This window comes from Podarcis tiliguerta (genome assembly GCF_965153285.1).
Source record: "Podarcis tiliguerta genome assembly, chromosome: 9".
NCBI lineage: Eukaryota > Metazoa > Chordata > Lepidosauria > Squamata > Lacertidae > Podarcis > Podarcis tiliguerta.
In genome coordinates this window covers 20,475,172-20,491,214 of record NC_139542.1, presented here as the reverse complement: position 1 = coordinate 20,491,214, position 16,043 = coordinate 20,475,172, and the positions used below count along the sequence as shown (strand labels likewise).

The 16,043-nt window shown below is 42.5% G+C and overlaps 1 protein-coding gene across 3 annotated transcripts in view; it reads right to left on the bottom strand.

The window, feature by feature from the left end:
• MTTP (microsomal triglyceride transfer protein) overlaps positions 1-16,043 on the bottom strand; it is a 35,777-nt gene that overhangs the window by 15,163 nt on the left and 4,571 nt on the right. Inside the window, exons 1-8 of one of the 3 annotated variants that reach the window (XM_083456768.1) lie at positions 15,161-15,260; positions 12,212-12,399; positions 10,249-10,392; positions 8,572-8,679; positions 7,654-7,770; positions 6,934-7,073; positions 6,015-6,165; positions 855-1,015 (exon numbers count right to left, since the gene is read on the bottom strand). In XM_083456768.1, coding sequence (XP_083312894.1) covers positions 855-1,015; positions 6,015-6,165; positions 6,934-7,073; positions 7,654-7,770; positions 8,572-8,595 — 593 coding nt within the window. In that variant the 5' untranslated portion in view covers positions 8,596-8,679; positions 10,249-10,392; positions 12,212-12,399; positions 15,161-15,260. Of the gene's footprint in view, positions 1-854; positions 1,016-6,014; positions 6,166-6,933; positions 7,074-7,653; positions 7,771-8,571; positions 8,680-9,317; positions 9,351-10,248; positions 10,393-12,211; positions 12,400-15,160; positions 15,261-16,043 lie in introns of those variants that run through there. The other 2 variants (XM_083456766.1, XM_083456767.1) reach the window with 2 other exon arrangements.

Genomic DNA, 16,043 nt, shown 5'->3' with positions numbered 1-16,043 from the left:
GAGTGATGGTTACCTGGAAAAGACCCTGATGTTGGGAAAGATTGAGGGCACAAGAAGAAGGGGACGACAGAGGACGAGATGGTTGGACAGGTTCTCGAACCTACGAACATGAGTCTGACCAAACTGCGGGAGGCAGTGGAAGACAAGAATGCCTGGTGTGCTCTGGTCCATGGGGTCACGAAGAGTCGGACACGACTAAACGACTAAACAACGTCAACAACAACAAACTTCAACCAGGTTATCTGCTTAACCAGGGTTTGAAGCTGGATTTAAAAGCAAAGTATTGAAGCCTAGCTAAGAAAGAGCTTGTTTAAGCAGTCACTGTGGTTGAGGCGCTGTTGCTTGGAAATGAAGGTTTGCCGCAATTCCACATCCTACTTCCAGTCTCTTAAATGCCCCGATGAGATTGGGGACACTGCATCTATATCAATCCACAGAGGTTTCTACTTTGGGAGGCAATTTAAAAGGGTCTCCAGGCCTGAGCACTGTGCCAAAGGTTATTATAGAAGCAAGGCCCCTACAACAGTGCTTTAATTTTCTGCTAACGTCAAAGAGAAGAAAATATTAGCTGGTGTAGCTTAGGGACTTAGCTACACAGCTACAAATAAAACGTTCTCAATGTGTTTGTAAAGTTCAATATACAAATGTGACACTAGATGGCGACAGTGAGCTATGAAAAATTCAATGTATTTTTCAAAACGCTTTTTTAAAAAGCATTTTCACAGCGTTTTTATGTATGTGTAGATTCCACCTAGGTAGATAAACCTAAATGAACGTGTTGATTCTCCTTCTGTGTATTCACACATTTAAGATGGATATGCTAGAGATGGAAAAATAGGTTGCCAGAAACTCACAGGACTTCCACATTGCTTTCACTTCTCAGGATCTGAAGAATCTCTTCTGTCGTAGCTTTCCTCAAGTTCTGAATGAATGACAAAAATCCTTTCACAGCATCAGCTTTGGAAAGGTTTTCAGGTTCCATCTGTGGCCGGATAGTCTTCCACTGCTGAGTGAGCTGCCAAAAATGGACAAAATTGGTGGTAAATCTTCCCCACTGGTTAGTATTTCTATGTGCTGATCGCAACAGGTCAAAAACGCAACTGCATGTTTTCTGACAGTAGCTGAAATGAAAGGGACAACTTTATCACATTGGTCTCCCCATACCTTATTGATGCAGCCTGTCCCTTGTCTTCCATAGAACTAATTGGGAGGCAATGAGGAAGCAAGTACAGTCTGTTAAGGAACACTGGGGGGGGGGGGCTTTAAATGTATAGTGAATGGATACAATACACATGACCTTTTCTGTAGTGGTGATTCCATGCTTTTTCAGTCCGGTTCCATATTTGCTTGGCTTTCAAAGGACAGCAAGTCTTACTTCAGCTCATTGCGCCTTGGGGTGATGATTGACAGATACATAAATCTTTTTATCTGCAGCTGATGTTCTTTTTGATGCTGCCATTTTTTGATGCTGCCATTTTTTTGTATACTCTTTCAACACAATGAGCATTTTTATACCTTATATAATGTTATGTTTTATACTATCACTAGGTGCAGTTCGTTATCCATTAGTTTATATAGAATAAAGGTAAAGGGACCCCTGACCATTAGGTCCAGTTGTGGCCAACTCTGGGGTTGCGGCGCTCATCTCACTTTATTGGCCGAGGGAGCCGGCATACAGCTTCCGGGTCATGTGGCCAGCATGACTAAGCCGCTTCTGGTGAACCAGAGCAGCACACGGAAACACCATTTACCTTCCTGCTGGAGTGGTACCTATTTATCTACTTGCACTTTCACATGCTTTCAAACTGCTAGGTTGGCAGGAGCTGGGAGCGAGCAACGGGAGCTCACCCCGTCATGGGGATTCGAACCACTAACCTTCTGATCGGCAAGTCCTAGGTTCTGTGGTATAACCCACAGCGCCACCCACGTCCCTTTATATAGAATAAGCAGGACCTAAATATATTAGAATATGAAAAAGAAATAAACCTGTCCCCTCCCCACTCTAAGCACTGGGGTGAACTATCCATGTTGCACAAAGCTAGTGCCACAGCAATTGATTCCCATTGCCCTGCAGAAATTATATGCTGCCTAGATGCCAACCAACATTTTAAATCTGCCTTCTTCCCTGACAAGGACTCAAGGCGGCTTACAGATAAAAAATAACAGCTAAAAACATAGAGGAGAAAAACAATCATGAGAAAAACAGAAGGTTGAGCTTTGTCATTTCAAACAACCTTCCACAAAGAAGCAGAGCGGGTATTTTGGCCTGTGGTCTCACATGTCATGCCTCCACTCCTGTTATCTAACATTATCTATAGCATTCCTCAGAAAAGGTGCAGTTGTTTTCCCTCAGCAATATTTATTTCAGCTCTCTTTATCGGGAAACCACATCAATACCGGCTCAGCCTTTGCTAAAATATCCTATCTCCATAAGGTCTGTGTTGCTACCCACAAATAGCCCTACAATTTCAGCAGTACTGAGTTCATCTTCCATGAATTGTAGCTAAGCCATTAGGTAATTATGAGTGAGGTGGAGGCTATTTCCTGTGGATTAATGCTCAGCAGGGGTGTATTAATGACCCAGAGCACAGGTGGAGACTATTAATCTCAAATGGTGGTCACTAATGTGCAAGAAGGCATCATTTTCCATTCTTTATTTGTAACACACAGCACTGTTTCCGTTTGCTCACCTTTTCCCAAAAACTACAGCTTGTCCCACTATCCACTATGGCAAAATTACATAACTTAGATAACTTAAGTACTTAATTACACTGTTATTACATTATCGTACCCCATTCAATTCAAAGGAAATATAATGCAAATGGGGGGGGGGGCATATAACCAATTATGTATTGTTTGCAGACTGAAAGCAACAACGGCAAATACAGATTGTATGTGCTGGATTGATGTCTGTCTCGGACTTGGGTTCCCATTCCCATCAGAATTCTCCAACCTCTCTATCAATGTGCAGCACAATGATCAACAGGGCTTTAGTGAAGCTTAGAATGGTCAACAATATACTGTGAACTTGGGGGCTTGTGTTTGTAATCTGTATTTTATATATAATAAAAAATTTAAAAAAATTAAAACCCACAATATACTGTGGAAGGATAGATGGACTCATAAATAAATGACACTGTTTTCCATTGTGGTGTTTCACCTCACAGTTTTAATTCAGTGTGTCCTTTCATCCTTTTTATGGGCTTTGTAATTACATATATCCAGACCAGAGTTGTTCAATGAAACTGTGAAATGGGTTGTTCCACCATCCCCCAGAGGCTATCACCTGTCCAGTGCAACTATGGACAACCCAAAATTCTGAAATGTAGCCGTGTTATTTATATCTGATGCTATAGATATGCTTCGCTTGTAGGCGAGCAAACTCTGGCTTGCATGGCTACAGTTACAGCAGCATCCGATTACTGGCAACCAAGACAGAACTGGTTGGCTTGGCTCCCTGCTGTGGACACACCCTTGCCTTATTCCAAGAAAAGGCTGACACACAGTTCCACTGATTCTCTTTGATCCAAGTGGTCTTTGGATTATAGGAACACTGTGGGGGCATCCAAACTCCTTTCCTTCCACATCCCCAATGCCTCAAGCAAGTTTCTGCAGTCACCAGCTGAGAAACAGTATGGTGGGACTGGATCTGGCCCAGAAATTATGTGAGGCTACCAGCTGTTGTTTTGTTTGCTGTCAGGATACTCAAATCGAATCCTATAAGATGCCATGCTCTATCAGTTCGAACCAAAAGTCAGCTTGATAAAAGGAACAGGTAGCAGGGTTTTGTTGTTATTATTATTATTTTAAAGACCTCTGCCTTTGACCCTGCCAATCAGAATAGACAATATTGGACTAGATGGGTCAGTAGTCTGACTGTACATAACAGTTTCATGCATTCATAAGTTCATTGCTTTTGAAAAGGTATAAGCAGATTTAGCTGGCTTCAGAAAGCAAATGCTATGATCCTAACCTGCTTCCTTGAATCGAGTGGTGCAGGGAAAGGGAGAAAATTGTCCTGGGACTCAGCTGGGCTCGTAAAGAAAAAGTGTTTTACATGTGTTGTATATGTGATATAACACTGTGGCACCAGATGGCACTGTGGAGCTCTGTCTTTCCCTACCAAATTTCCCTGTATGAGTTTGCAGTGTGTTTAACTGAATCACTTCTTTGACGTGTCCAGATCCAGCCCTGCTCTCACACTCTTTCCCTTGCTGGTTGCTTTGTGACTGTGTGATTGCTTTTCCTTTGCTGAGTCTGGAAGGACTCAGAGGCAGCGACTTTCTAAGTTTCCAATGAAACACTTGGAAGGAGCAAGGATCTGCAAAGGCAAGGTAGGTCCTTCAAAGCCTTCGTGTTCATGGGGCGTTCCACATGCACCTCTCTGAATCTCATCTTATACTGGGATCTCGTAAAGTAGAATACACTCAGAAGCAGGCTGGAATTGGAGCAGGCTTCAAAACATTTAAGAAACGCTGACGAAGAGGCAAGATGTGGGACTTTGGTATATGTAAGGCTGTGCTACATGCCATAACAGAGTGATATTAATATACGCATTGAGATATGCAACTGCTGGATACTATTATTGTCCCTCTAAATACCATACTCTATTTATAACCCCAATCTTTTCATAGCACTTACAGTAAATACAGTAACCAGTGAGAGAGCAGAGCTAATATGAAGAGCTCCTTTAGGTTTACCATAACAATCTGACGCCCCCTTCCCCTTGCAGCCCTCTGTAAGGCCCCCAGATGAGTATGGCTGTAATTATAGATCTAAATGGCTTTTGCTAGACAGAACAATTGAACAGAAGGTACCAGCGGCCACAGAAGTCACCAAGAAAGCAACAAGGACAAGGAGAAGGCCTCTTCTACTTAATTAACAATACCTTGGTTCAGCTTTTTCATAGTTTCAAACAGCAAACGAAGCATGCAGCTGACTGCAAAAGACACACTACAACAAAATTTGTCAAATAACCTAATCAAATCCACTCCCTGCATGAAGCACAGGGCTGCTTACAATAACAGCTTTCCAACAGCAATAAAGCAGCTCTTAACACAACAATTGGGAAACACTGGTGCCAATAAGAGGTGCGTGTTTTTCTGTTGCTGATGACAGCACAAGAGGAATTTTGTTGGGATTATGGCAGGTAAGGGAGAAGGTTAAAAATTTCCCTCTTTATGCTATGTGGTCAAGTGGTTCTGATTCATAATGGACCTGCCCCCCCCCCCCACAGTACAAAAAAATCAAACTTTACACAGCACTACAGATGACGGGGTGAGCTCCCATTGCTCGGTCCCTGCTCCTGCCAACCTAGCAGTTTGAAAGCACGTCAAAGTGCAAGTAGATAAATAGGTACGGCTCTGGCGGGAAGGTAAACAGCGTTTCCGTGTGCTGCTCTGGTTCGCCAGAAGCGGCTTAGTCATGCTGGCCACATGACCCGGAAGCTGTACGCCGGCTCCCTCAGCCAATAAAGCGAGATGAGCGCTGCAACCCCAGAATCGGTCACGACTGGACCTAATGGTCAGGGTTACCTTTACCTTTACAGATGACATACTCAACATTGTGTGTAAGCCCTTATTGACCTGGCATTCAGGTCAAACACAGCCCAATTAAGACTTCAATGGGATCAGGGATGGCTCTTTAGAATTACAGCCATTTCTTCCACAAGATCTTTCAAATATTATACCACAGTTCACCTGTGCTGTATCACAGCTTTGGCATTCACAGATGGGTAGCAAGCATAACATTTGTGAGACCTGATTCTAACAGTAATTAAGGCAGATAACACTGACTGATAAAACAATGTAACATGCCTTAATGTGTTGCTGCGGTGTCATGAGGTCACCCAAATTGCTGTAGAATATTCGATAAATCCAAAAATGTCTGTGTTCGATAATTACAAATCTAATATCTCACTAACATCTTGGTAAACAGTAATTTCTTTTCAAGGAGTGCTTTTACTTATGAACTTGAACTTAAGGCATGCACAACTTGCTCTTTTATTTACTTACTGTGGGGCAACTTTTACATTCATCCGAGACAGGCTCTGCTGCAAGTGAAATTGCAACGTAATTTGAATCCAGAGCCTTGATAATCTTAGCAACTTGCTTCCCAGCCATCACTCTTGGGCCAGCTTCCGTTGACTTCAGTTCCAGTTTCTGCCTGTTAGGTACACATATTGAAACAGAGTTTTACATCTTGGTTGCAACTTGAAGACATATCCAGGTAGCCAGACTTCTCTACCTTTAATAGCTGTGCTAATAGTTGTGTAGAAAAGGGAATTTCAGTAGGCATAATGTGTCATGCAAGCTATTAAAGGTTCAAAAGCCCTGGCTTTTCTGCAGATGGCCACCTTAATATATATCCTCAATTCCATCTCAAACAGTAGCTTCTAATTATTACTGTATGCATTACTTCATGTCACCATGTGTAAGTAGGGACTTAAAGACTTTCACATTCTAAGCTTTCTATAGCCAAGTGATGGCAATAAGCAGACTGTTTCTATATTCAGTGACAGGCCACACCATACAAGTAAGCATTTAGACACTGGGTTCAGCTGCAGCAGTCCAAGAAACTCAGTTTAAAGTGTGGCGGGTGGGGGCGGGCGGAACTCATTGACTCCAAGATCACATGGCTCTTTAAATTGTAACATGGATTATGACGTTTACTGCCAATGATTGAGGAAATGGAAGAAATGCAACAGACTGATGAAAGCAATGATCAAATTAGGTCCATGGGGGTCACAAAGAGTCGGACATGACTAAACAACAACAACTCTTAACTTCCACACAATACTAAATAATTTTCAAAGTACTGATGTATTTGCTTTAATTCACAGCATTTGGGATGGCAGCAAAGGGTAGCAGGTTATAAAACATATCATTTCGCCACTAAAAATGTTCTGCAAAATAGTTAAACAAGCCAGCTTACTTCGAAACTACTTTCACATCAATTGCTCGCTGAATATTCACGTTCAAAATGTGATTTTCTTCTGCTCGCACTGATTTAATAAAAGTGTCCTCCAGCACATACGTTGTGGCAGAAACTGATTTTTGGCTGATGTCAAAGAGCTGAAATATAATTTTGTTAGGACCAGGAAATGCAGAAACAAAGTCAGCGCAAAACATGCCAAAACATAGCTATGGTATGCTAGATATGTACTACAGTATGGTTGTATATGTAAAGTATAGTTGCATGTGTAATGACTTTATGAACAATTGTGATTAGGCCAGGGTCCCCAGATATACACACAGGTTTGCTATTTTTTTTAAAGTCCTCATTTTAGTCCAAATTTATTCTAATGTACACATCTTTGCATGTGATTTCCCCTAATATAATGCATTTCCATATGTTGTTTTCACTAGTATATTCAATGTTATGCATATTTTGTCCCAGTATCTGCATTTTAGTACACACTGCTTAGTTAGAAATTGCATTGAACCAATGGTCTGAAGCATGTACAGTGGAATCTCGGGTTGCGAACGTAATCCGTGACAGAGGAATGTCCGCAACCTGCAGCATTCATAACCCGCAGCGCCACATCTGCGCACGCATGTCACACGATTTGGCGCTTCTGCACATGCACAAAGCATGATTCAGTGCTTCTGCGCATGCCTACAGTATGTGTTGAAGATATTATCCATACTATACCTGACTGTGGCTGGTAAATCCTGTCCGTTCTAATTTACAAGATTTCAAGGCTTTAATTTTAGTGATTTCATTTTCCTGAGCCCGGTAAGTAACATCGCATTTGCCGGAAATATCCACCTAGAAAATTTAAATAATAATCAATTAAAAAATGGCAAAGGCGTTATCACATTGGAATACCTAAAAGCCTCTGGGCCGGAGTGTCAGGGCCAATGTAGACATGATATTGACACCAGTACAATAAAATCCATATGGGTCTTAAAACTTCACACACACATACGAAAATTAAGGAACTAAAACCATCAACCATGATGTGACTGGGCCTTAGGCAGAGGTTATTAACTGCCTTACGGTTAGCCCTTTGATTCAATAACACATTTGCTTCTGTATTGTGTGCAAAGTAAAATATATTTCATAGAATCATAGAATCATAGAGTTGGAAGAGACCACAAGGGCCATCGAGTCCAACCCCCTGCCAAGCAGGAAACACCATCAGAGCACTCCTGACATATGGTTGTCAAGCCTCTGCTTAAAGACCTCCAAAGAAGGAGACTCCACCACACTCCTTGGCAGCAAATTCCACTGTCGAACAGCTGTTACTGTCAGGAAGTTCTTCCTAATGTTTAGGTGGAATCTTCTTTCTTGTAGTTTGGATCCATTGCTCCATGTCCGCTTCTCTGGAGCAGCAGAAAACAACCTTTCTCCCTCCTCTATCCTTTTATATATTTGAACATGGCTATCATATCACCCCTTAACCTCCTCTTCTCCAGGCTAAACATGCCCAGCTCCCTTAGCCGTTCCTCATAAGGCATTGTTTCCAGGCCTTTGACCATTTTGGTTGCCCTCCTCTGGACACGTTCCATTTCATACTAGCAGTGAACATCTGAGACATTGTGCAGCTAGCATAACATGATGCAGTACCTCATTGACAGTCCCAGAGTTCATCTGTATCTGAAACAAGCTAGCCAGGCCTCTCTTGAGATTCTGAATAACAGCAGGTTCATTTTCGTAGGAGTAGAAGTTCTTAACCTGAGTGAAGAGGGAAAACAACAACAATGTGGAATATTTTTTTCACCTGAAAATTGTCATCCAGAACTCAGGCCTGATGACATGAAAAAATCTTTAGACAGTTGTGACATGAAAAAATCTTTAGACAGTTGTGTACATATGGGGGAATAAATGCTTGGTTTTCTCACAGTACATACTTTTGCGTACAGGAAATCCTAGGTACCATCTTTGACATCTCCAATCTAAAAAGGTTCCGATGATGGAATGGCCTCTGTCTGAACCCTGAAGAGCTGCTGATGGTCAGAGTAGACAGTCTGGGCTAGACGGATGACTCTGACCTGTTGCAAGGCAGCATCCACTGTCCATACCTTTAGAACCCTTATAATAGTTGTGTGACAAGTGCTATAGTCTTGGGGAAACGATATAGAATGCTCTCACGTTTTATAGTCATCCCTCTCTTACTACCCCAGCAGAATTTCAAGATAACGTATATCTTGTACTTTAACCTCATCAGGCAAAAATGAACAGTAACCAAATCAACGGCATGGAGACGTGTCGAAAACACAGTGAACTTCGACCTGCCAGACAGTCCTGCTACATCTGAACTTAAATCAAGACTTTGCACCTTTAGCTAGTGCTTAAGAAAAGGGCTTTTCCACCTCTAAAAACGATGACATCAAAAAAGTCTGTTATCTATTTTGGGCATCCGACTGCTAAAGATTTACACCATTGTGACAGCAGTGTTTTGTGCCATCATAGTGAAGCAATATCCTATGTGATACAAGTGGGGAAAATCTATTTTCCTGTGCTGCTTAAAACCAGGTATAGAGGTGGGCGAGCAGTGTTTTCTTTCTGGGGGGGTGCAGGGGGTATGCATACCCCTAAACATTTTGTGAATCTAAGTTTGGCCTCGTTGAGGGGCTGTATTTCAATATGAGTAGGAAAATGAGAGTACGCCTAAACATATTTTTTTAGAAAAAAAAGCACTGGAGAAGAGTCACCTCAAGCCCTGCCTTATCTCACCCCTGACCTGTGATCTTTCCACTTGCTGCTGCAGCTGCCTAACACTTGATTCAACTTCCATCATTAAAGCAACATCACAAGTTATGACACAGCGTTGGCTAATAAGCCTTGGAGCCTACACTTTTCCTAACACAATACAGTGGTACATCTGGTTAAGAACTCAATTCGTTCTGGAGGTCCGTTCTTAACCTGAAACTGTTCTTAACCTGAGGTACCACTTTCACTAATGGGGCCTGTCATTGCCACTGCGCCACCGCCACACAATTTCTGTTCTCATCCTGAAGCAAAGTTCTTAATACTGTATTGTTTAATTAGTGTTTTTATGGAGCAGTCAAGTAATTTCGTTGTCCCCAAAGGGGGCAATGACAATAAAGATATTATTATTATTATTATTATTATTATTATTATTATTATTAACCCAATGCACTATTTCTGGGTTAGCGGAGTCTGTAACCTGAAGCATCTGTAACCCAAGGTACCACTGTATATCAAGAAGTGAAGAGATTATGTGTAAATATGTTCAAGGAATGGACAGGGACTGTGAAATAAAGTCTTCTCACTCCTTACCTTTCCACGAGTCCACTGCAGAACTACAGGCCTTTTTAAAGCGGCCAGGTGCTCTTTTCCAATGACTGCAGCTGTATTTTTTCCTTCAAAAATGTTTTTCTTTTTTGGACGCTCATGCACGTTTTCAAGTTTTGCATCTGTAATCTGAAAAAGCAAATGGGAAAGGCAGAATGAAGACACCTACTCTTACCTGACAGGCAGTCACAGTGGTGGAAGAGGCTGAGCACAGAGCTGAGTGTGGCACAGCTTCAGTAGCCGGCTCATCCAGAGCACTCAACCTCCTCCAGATGACACAACAACACATGCGCACTGCGTGCCTGATGTCACACACACACACAACGCAGGCTGGCCCCCTCAATCTTGGGGGCAGCTTGGCACCTCTGCTGATTTTCACCTCACCCACTCCAATTTACTTTCAGTATGCATATTCTGCGGTAATCCAATGTACTATGTGGAATTTATATTACTGTTGCCACAGGCTGTTCTTCTAACATTGAATTGTATCCAACTGGTTTCTACTCAGTGCAAACACGCTGAAATGAATGGAGCCAAGTTGGTCATATCCACTAATTTCAATAGGTCTATGAGGAGTATGACTAACATTGGATAAGGCCCACTAAGGCCTATTCAGATATCTTTTGGATTCTAATATTGCCAGAGATATGTTTAATTAGAATTACTAGGGACAGAACCTGGAGTCTTATTCACACAAAGCGTACTTCTAAGTTATGACCCATACACAGGATCATACCTTCCTTCTAGGGGTATACAAAACACTCTAGGGAGGAGAAAATAGCATTGTGCCCAGTGACCCCATGACTGGCCTTCGTATTTCTATAGCCCCCACCTTAGCCTCTGAACATTCAGCAGAAGATGTGAAAGACGTACCTGCACACAGCTGTGTACATGTGGTCTTCCATATAATAAGACACCCTGATTTTATGCCCTTTCACATCTTCTACTGTGCATGTGGATACTGTGCATGGAATGGGAGGGTGTGATCATGTCCAGTGGCCCCACATCTGACTTTGGTGCACTGGAAATTTCAGGCACTGGAAATTCTCCCATTAAGATCTCTGGGTGTCTCATCAAACTTCCATTCCAATAGTACCTTGTGTTAAGGGCATCACAGTTAAATGTGCTCATCTGGGAGTATATCTCGTTGATCTGGGTCTGGCCCAAGACAATTTACCGCCTGAGGCAAAGGACAGGATTTCCTCCCCCATCAATTCTACCAGCCAAACAGCCTGGCAATTGACTCTTACTTCAACACCGGCAGTGTAACAGCATCCTTTACCTGAGGGCAGCAGACTAAGGGTGGTAATTCTCGGTAATTCCAATACCCTGCCATCATTCTCTGCCCTCCACCCCCACCATCTCCTGTCTATGGCAGCCACCTGACTCTGCCTACTGGAAGCGTAAGCCGGGGTATCCAAACTGTGATTCACAGACCACCAGCGGTCCATGGTGTGCCTGTCTATTTGTGGTTGAAGATGGGAGACGGCACATCTATTGCATAAAATATTCAAACTGGTTTTTAATTGTGTTCCATTGCTTCTTTTATCTCTTATGTTGTATTTTACTGTACTACAGTCTATGGAATCCCAACTGCAATACAATAAAATATATCAGAAAGAAAAGAAGAAATAAAATGCAATTAAAAAGCATGCAACCTCTAGCACACCATTATTAAGACCCTCAGTGATTGGGGTGGGAACCAGTAACTTATTGAATATACTGGGCCATACTTCCATTTATGTAAACTTAGCAGTGCAACCCTGAATGCTTAAGACTGTATCTTAAATTACTTAAATGCAGCATGTATTTACTGTTTACATGAGCGAAAAAATTAACTCCATTTTAACTCTGCCTCCCACGTTATACATGGGGTTCACTTTTCTCACTTAAACCAACTGGCAGAAAACACATTAAATTCGTCCTTTTGCGTCCACTGCTTGCCTACCGCAATTTTAATCAGCTGATCGTCATCATTATCAGGATTTCTCCATACTAAGTTGACATCCACGCCACATGAAATTCGGTAGCCCGCACTCTCCAGGGATGAGCCTTTCACCCTGTCTAGAAGCACATCTGTGGAGTAGGTGAACTTATATAACTTGTCGTTGTTTATTCGTGGACCAGTGTTGTGGCCTGTGAGGGTGGGGAAAGAAAAGTGGAAAGCACAGGGTCAGTGACCAACATAAATCCAAACGGCCTGTCTCATGCTCTTCTCCCTAAAGCTTTGCTTAAAAATGAGAGATGACACACCAGCCTGCCTCTCTCTGAGTCATACCCTCCACAAGCCTGGACATGCCTGTCCCTAAGTCCAGAGTGCTAGATGAAGATACAACACTCTTTGAGTGCTCAAAAACACTCCCTTATTATTAGTCTGGCAACTTGGAGAACGTTTTACTTTCCAAGTCCCCCGCTAAAGGTGGAGTGGGAGGGAGTTTTCGGCTACTGGGTGGGGAAGCCCCCAGCCACCTTTACAGCAGAAGACTTCAAGAAATGGCCATGGGGAAGGGGTGGGGGAGCTGAGGCAGCAATGTACAAGCACACAGCTGTTGACTGGCCAGCAGGGCCCACCATGAGTCACTGTATCAGCAGCCTCTCTTATTACTGACACCACCAGCGCAGCAGAAAACTTAAAAGTCAGACGGACTCTCTGGTTTGCCAGCCAGGCAACCTTAGTTGGTTTGAGTGTGGTGCTGATATTGCCAAGGTTGCAGGTTCGATCCCCGTACGAGACAGCTGCATATCCCTGCATGGCAGGGGATTGGACAAGTTGGTCTTCAGGGTCCTTTCCAATTCTATAATTTCAGACCCTCCAAATGTCCCTGTTTTCTAGGGAGAGGCCCAGATTTACAGAAGCCGTACCAGTTTTGGAATTGATCCTAGAATGTGCCCCTTTTCCTTAGGACATCCCTATTTTCATTGGAGAAATGTTGGAGGGTATGGAGTTCTCTGAGCCCCGACCCATCTGAAGGCAGCCCTGTATAGGGAGGTTGTTTAATGTTAAATGTTTTGTTATGTTGTTTTGTTATGTTTCTATATATGTTGGAAGCCGCTCAGAGTGGCTGGGGCAACCCAATCAGATGGGTGGTGTATAAACAGCAAAATAATAATAATAATAATAATAATAATAATAATATAGGACATCCCTATTTTCATCAGAAAAATGTCGGAGGGTTTGCAATTCTTGGATTAGTATTTCACATTAGTAATTTCTCTCAGAAGTGCTGCCTTCCAGTTCTCCCTCGAAACACGTGGAAATTTGGTCTTCCAAAATGGTTCCCAGTTTTAATGCACAATTAAAAGTCAGCATCAGTGTGCAAATGTCCTCTTCGTAGCCATCCATTCTTAACATTCAAAAGAACTTACTTAACCCAAGCTGCTTTTCCTTTTGATTTTGTTGGCCCCCTTCTGATATATTTGCAGAAAGGTAATCATATGCCCTTTGGGTTCCCATCTCCTTAAATAGTGCCAGACCTGGACTTTAGTACAGTATTTGATATACTGACTTAGGGTCAAGTGTGCCTCTGGGCTCTTGCAGGAAGGAGTGGGTAGATATACAGCTTGACTTGCAACCCTAGTGTCTGCCATTACGGCTGTCTATAATTAAATCATGATACTGTCGTATAATATACAAAGTTATGCTGCCTGAATTGGGACAGCTGTCAGGGCCTGTGCCTTATATTAGTACTCTCGGCATGCACAACATGTGCTAACCACTAGCTGGCTTGGGTTAGATCGTAAGCTTGCACTGGCTCTTGTAAATTTAGAATTTTTTTTCTAAAAAGATAAAAAAGCAGCAAGCTATTTATTAGAAAATACTATTAAAATGCATTGCTTGGTAACAACTCATAATTTGCTGTAATCTCAGCGAATCAAAAAAGCAGCTTTATTAGAAAATAATATTAATGTGTAGCGAGCAATGCATATTTATAATCTGATGGAATATTTCCAAGCAGATGAAACCGGATATCCTGAAGAAATATGGGGGTTTGGAGGAAGGTTTATTGGTTGGGGGGTGGGGTTCTTACTTTTATTATGGTTTTGTATTGTTTTGTTGTTTTTATCTTGTATTTTTATGTGTGAACCAGATGAAGGGTGCTATACAAATTTAATAAATATAAATACAAAATAAAAAGAAAGGTTAATCTTGGCCCAGTTCTGACACTAACCATCAGATTATTCAGATTGCCATCTTCTTGATAACCTCCTAAGGCCTCCTACTGGAAGATTTCTTAGGTTACCAGGAATATGTGTTTGATTCAACAATCAAAGCTGATACTTTTCTAGCTTATGGGGCAGGTGATTCAGGATAAAGACATTATGATCCCACCCTAAGAAGACTTGGAACTGGGCAGAATCTGCCTGGTGCCCTTGATTCCTTGGGTGTAGGGGTAGCAGAAATATTTCAAAGCCCTTCTCAGAACTCAAGGGAGAGGGCAAACAAGCAACCTCAATGTGCAAAAAAATTAACCCAGCAAAAACATGGTTTGCCTGTATGTGAGGATTGGGGAGGCCAGTGTTTCTACTCAAGTAAAGGTAAAGGTAAGGGGACCTCTGACCATTAGGTCCAGTCGCGGACAACTCTGGGGTTGCGGCGCTCATCTCACTTTATTGGCCAAGGGAGCCGGCGTACAGCTTCCGGGTCATGTGGCCGGCATGACTAAGCTGCTTCTGGTGAACCAGAGCAGCACATGGAAGCGCCGTTTACCTTCCCGCTGGTTTACCTATTTATCTACTTGCACTTTGACGTGCTTTCGAACTGCTAGGTTGGCAGGAGCAGGGATCAAGCAACGGGAGCTCACCCCGTCGCGGGGATTTGAACTGCCGACCTTTTGATCGGCAAGCCCTAGGCTCTGTGGTTTAACCCACAGCGCCACCCGCATAGAATTTATCACACCTAATTATTCTTTGTTTAGAGAAGTCTTCACTATCTGTCTGGTTCTTTTCAGCAAAAAAGAAGAGAGTGCTTGCCTGAGCACACTGGGTGTTAAGGACAAAGATGTGAAAGCTAGCATCTTGCTTTGTCTGGTTGCCTAGGCAACACACAGGAAGAGGTTGCTCTCTGTGACCTGAGTTCAGTGCAACTGCTTCTAACTGAAGATTGCAGCAGAGCAAAGAGACAGCTAATGTGGACAAAGGGAAGGGCCAGTGCCGGATTTACATATAAGCTAAATAAACTATAGTTTAGGGCCCCACTCTCTTGGGGCCCCCAAAAAATTTAAAGGAAAAAACCACCTGGATGTACATTTCCAAAATATAAGATAAAAAGCAAATAAAATAAAACCTGCATACAGCAACAGTGTATTGTGTTGTGTAGGCTCCTATTTGTTATGTGCAAGTGGCTTTAGATACCTATTAGGTCCATAAATTACCATATAGCAAATATTCAACACAAAAATCAGTGACAATTTGTTGTTGACAAAGTACAGCTAGACATATAAAGGGCCCCATTACCTTCAGTAGCTTAGGGCCTCATCAAACCTAAATCCCGCCCTGGTAAGGGCTGTAGCTCAGTGGCAGAGAGCTTCCTTTGCATGCAGAAGTTCCCAGGTTCAATACCTGGGAAGGTGGGTCATAACAGGAGCACAGCAACCATGTAAATAGATGCAACTAACAGATTAAGAATTGGGTCTCCAAATGCATGTTTGGCTTAAAAGTGAGTCCTAGGTCTGAAAAGGTTGACCATTCCTGGTGTACGAAACATTGAGCTAGATGGACCAATGGCTTGGCTTCAGTAAAAGACAGCCTGCTTTGTTCTTAAGGGATGCAGACAATGTATT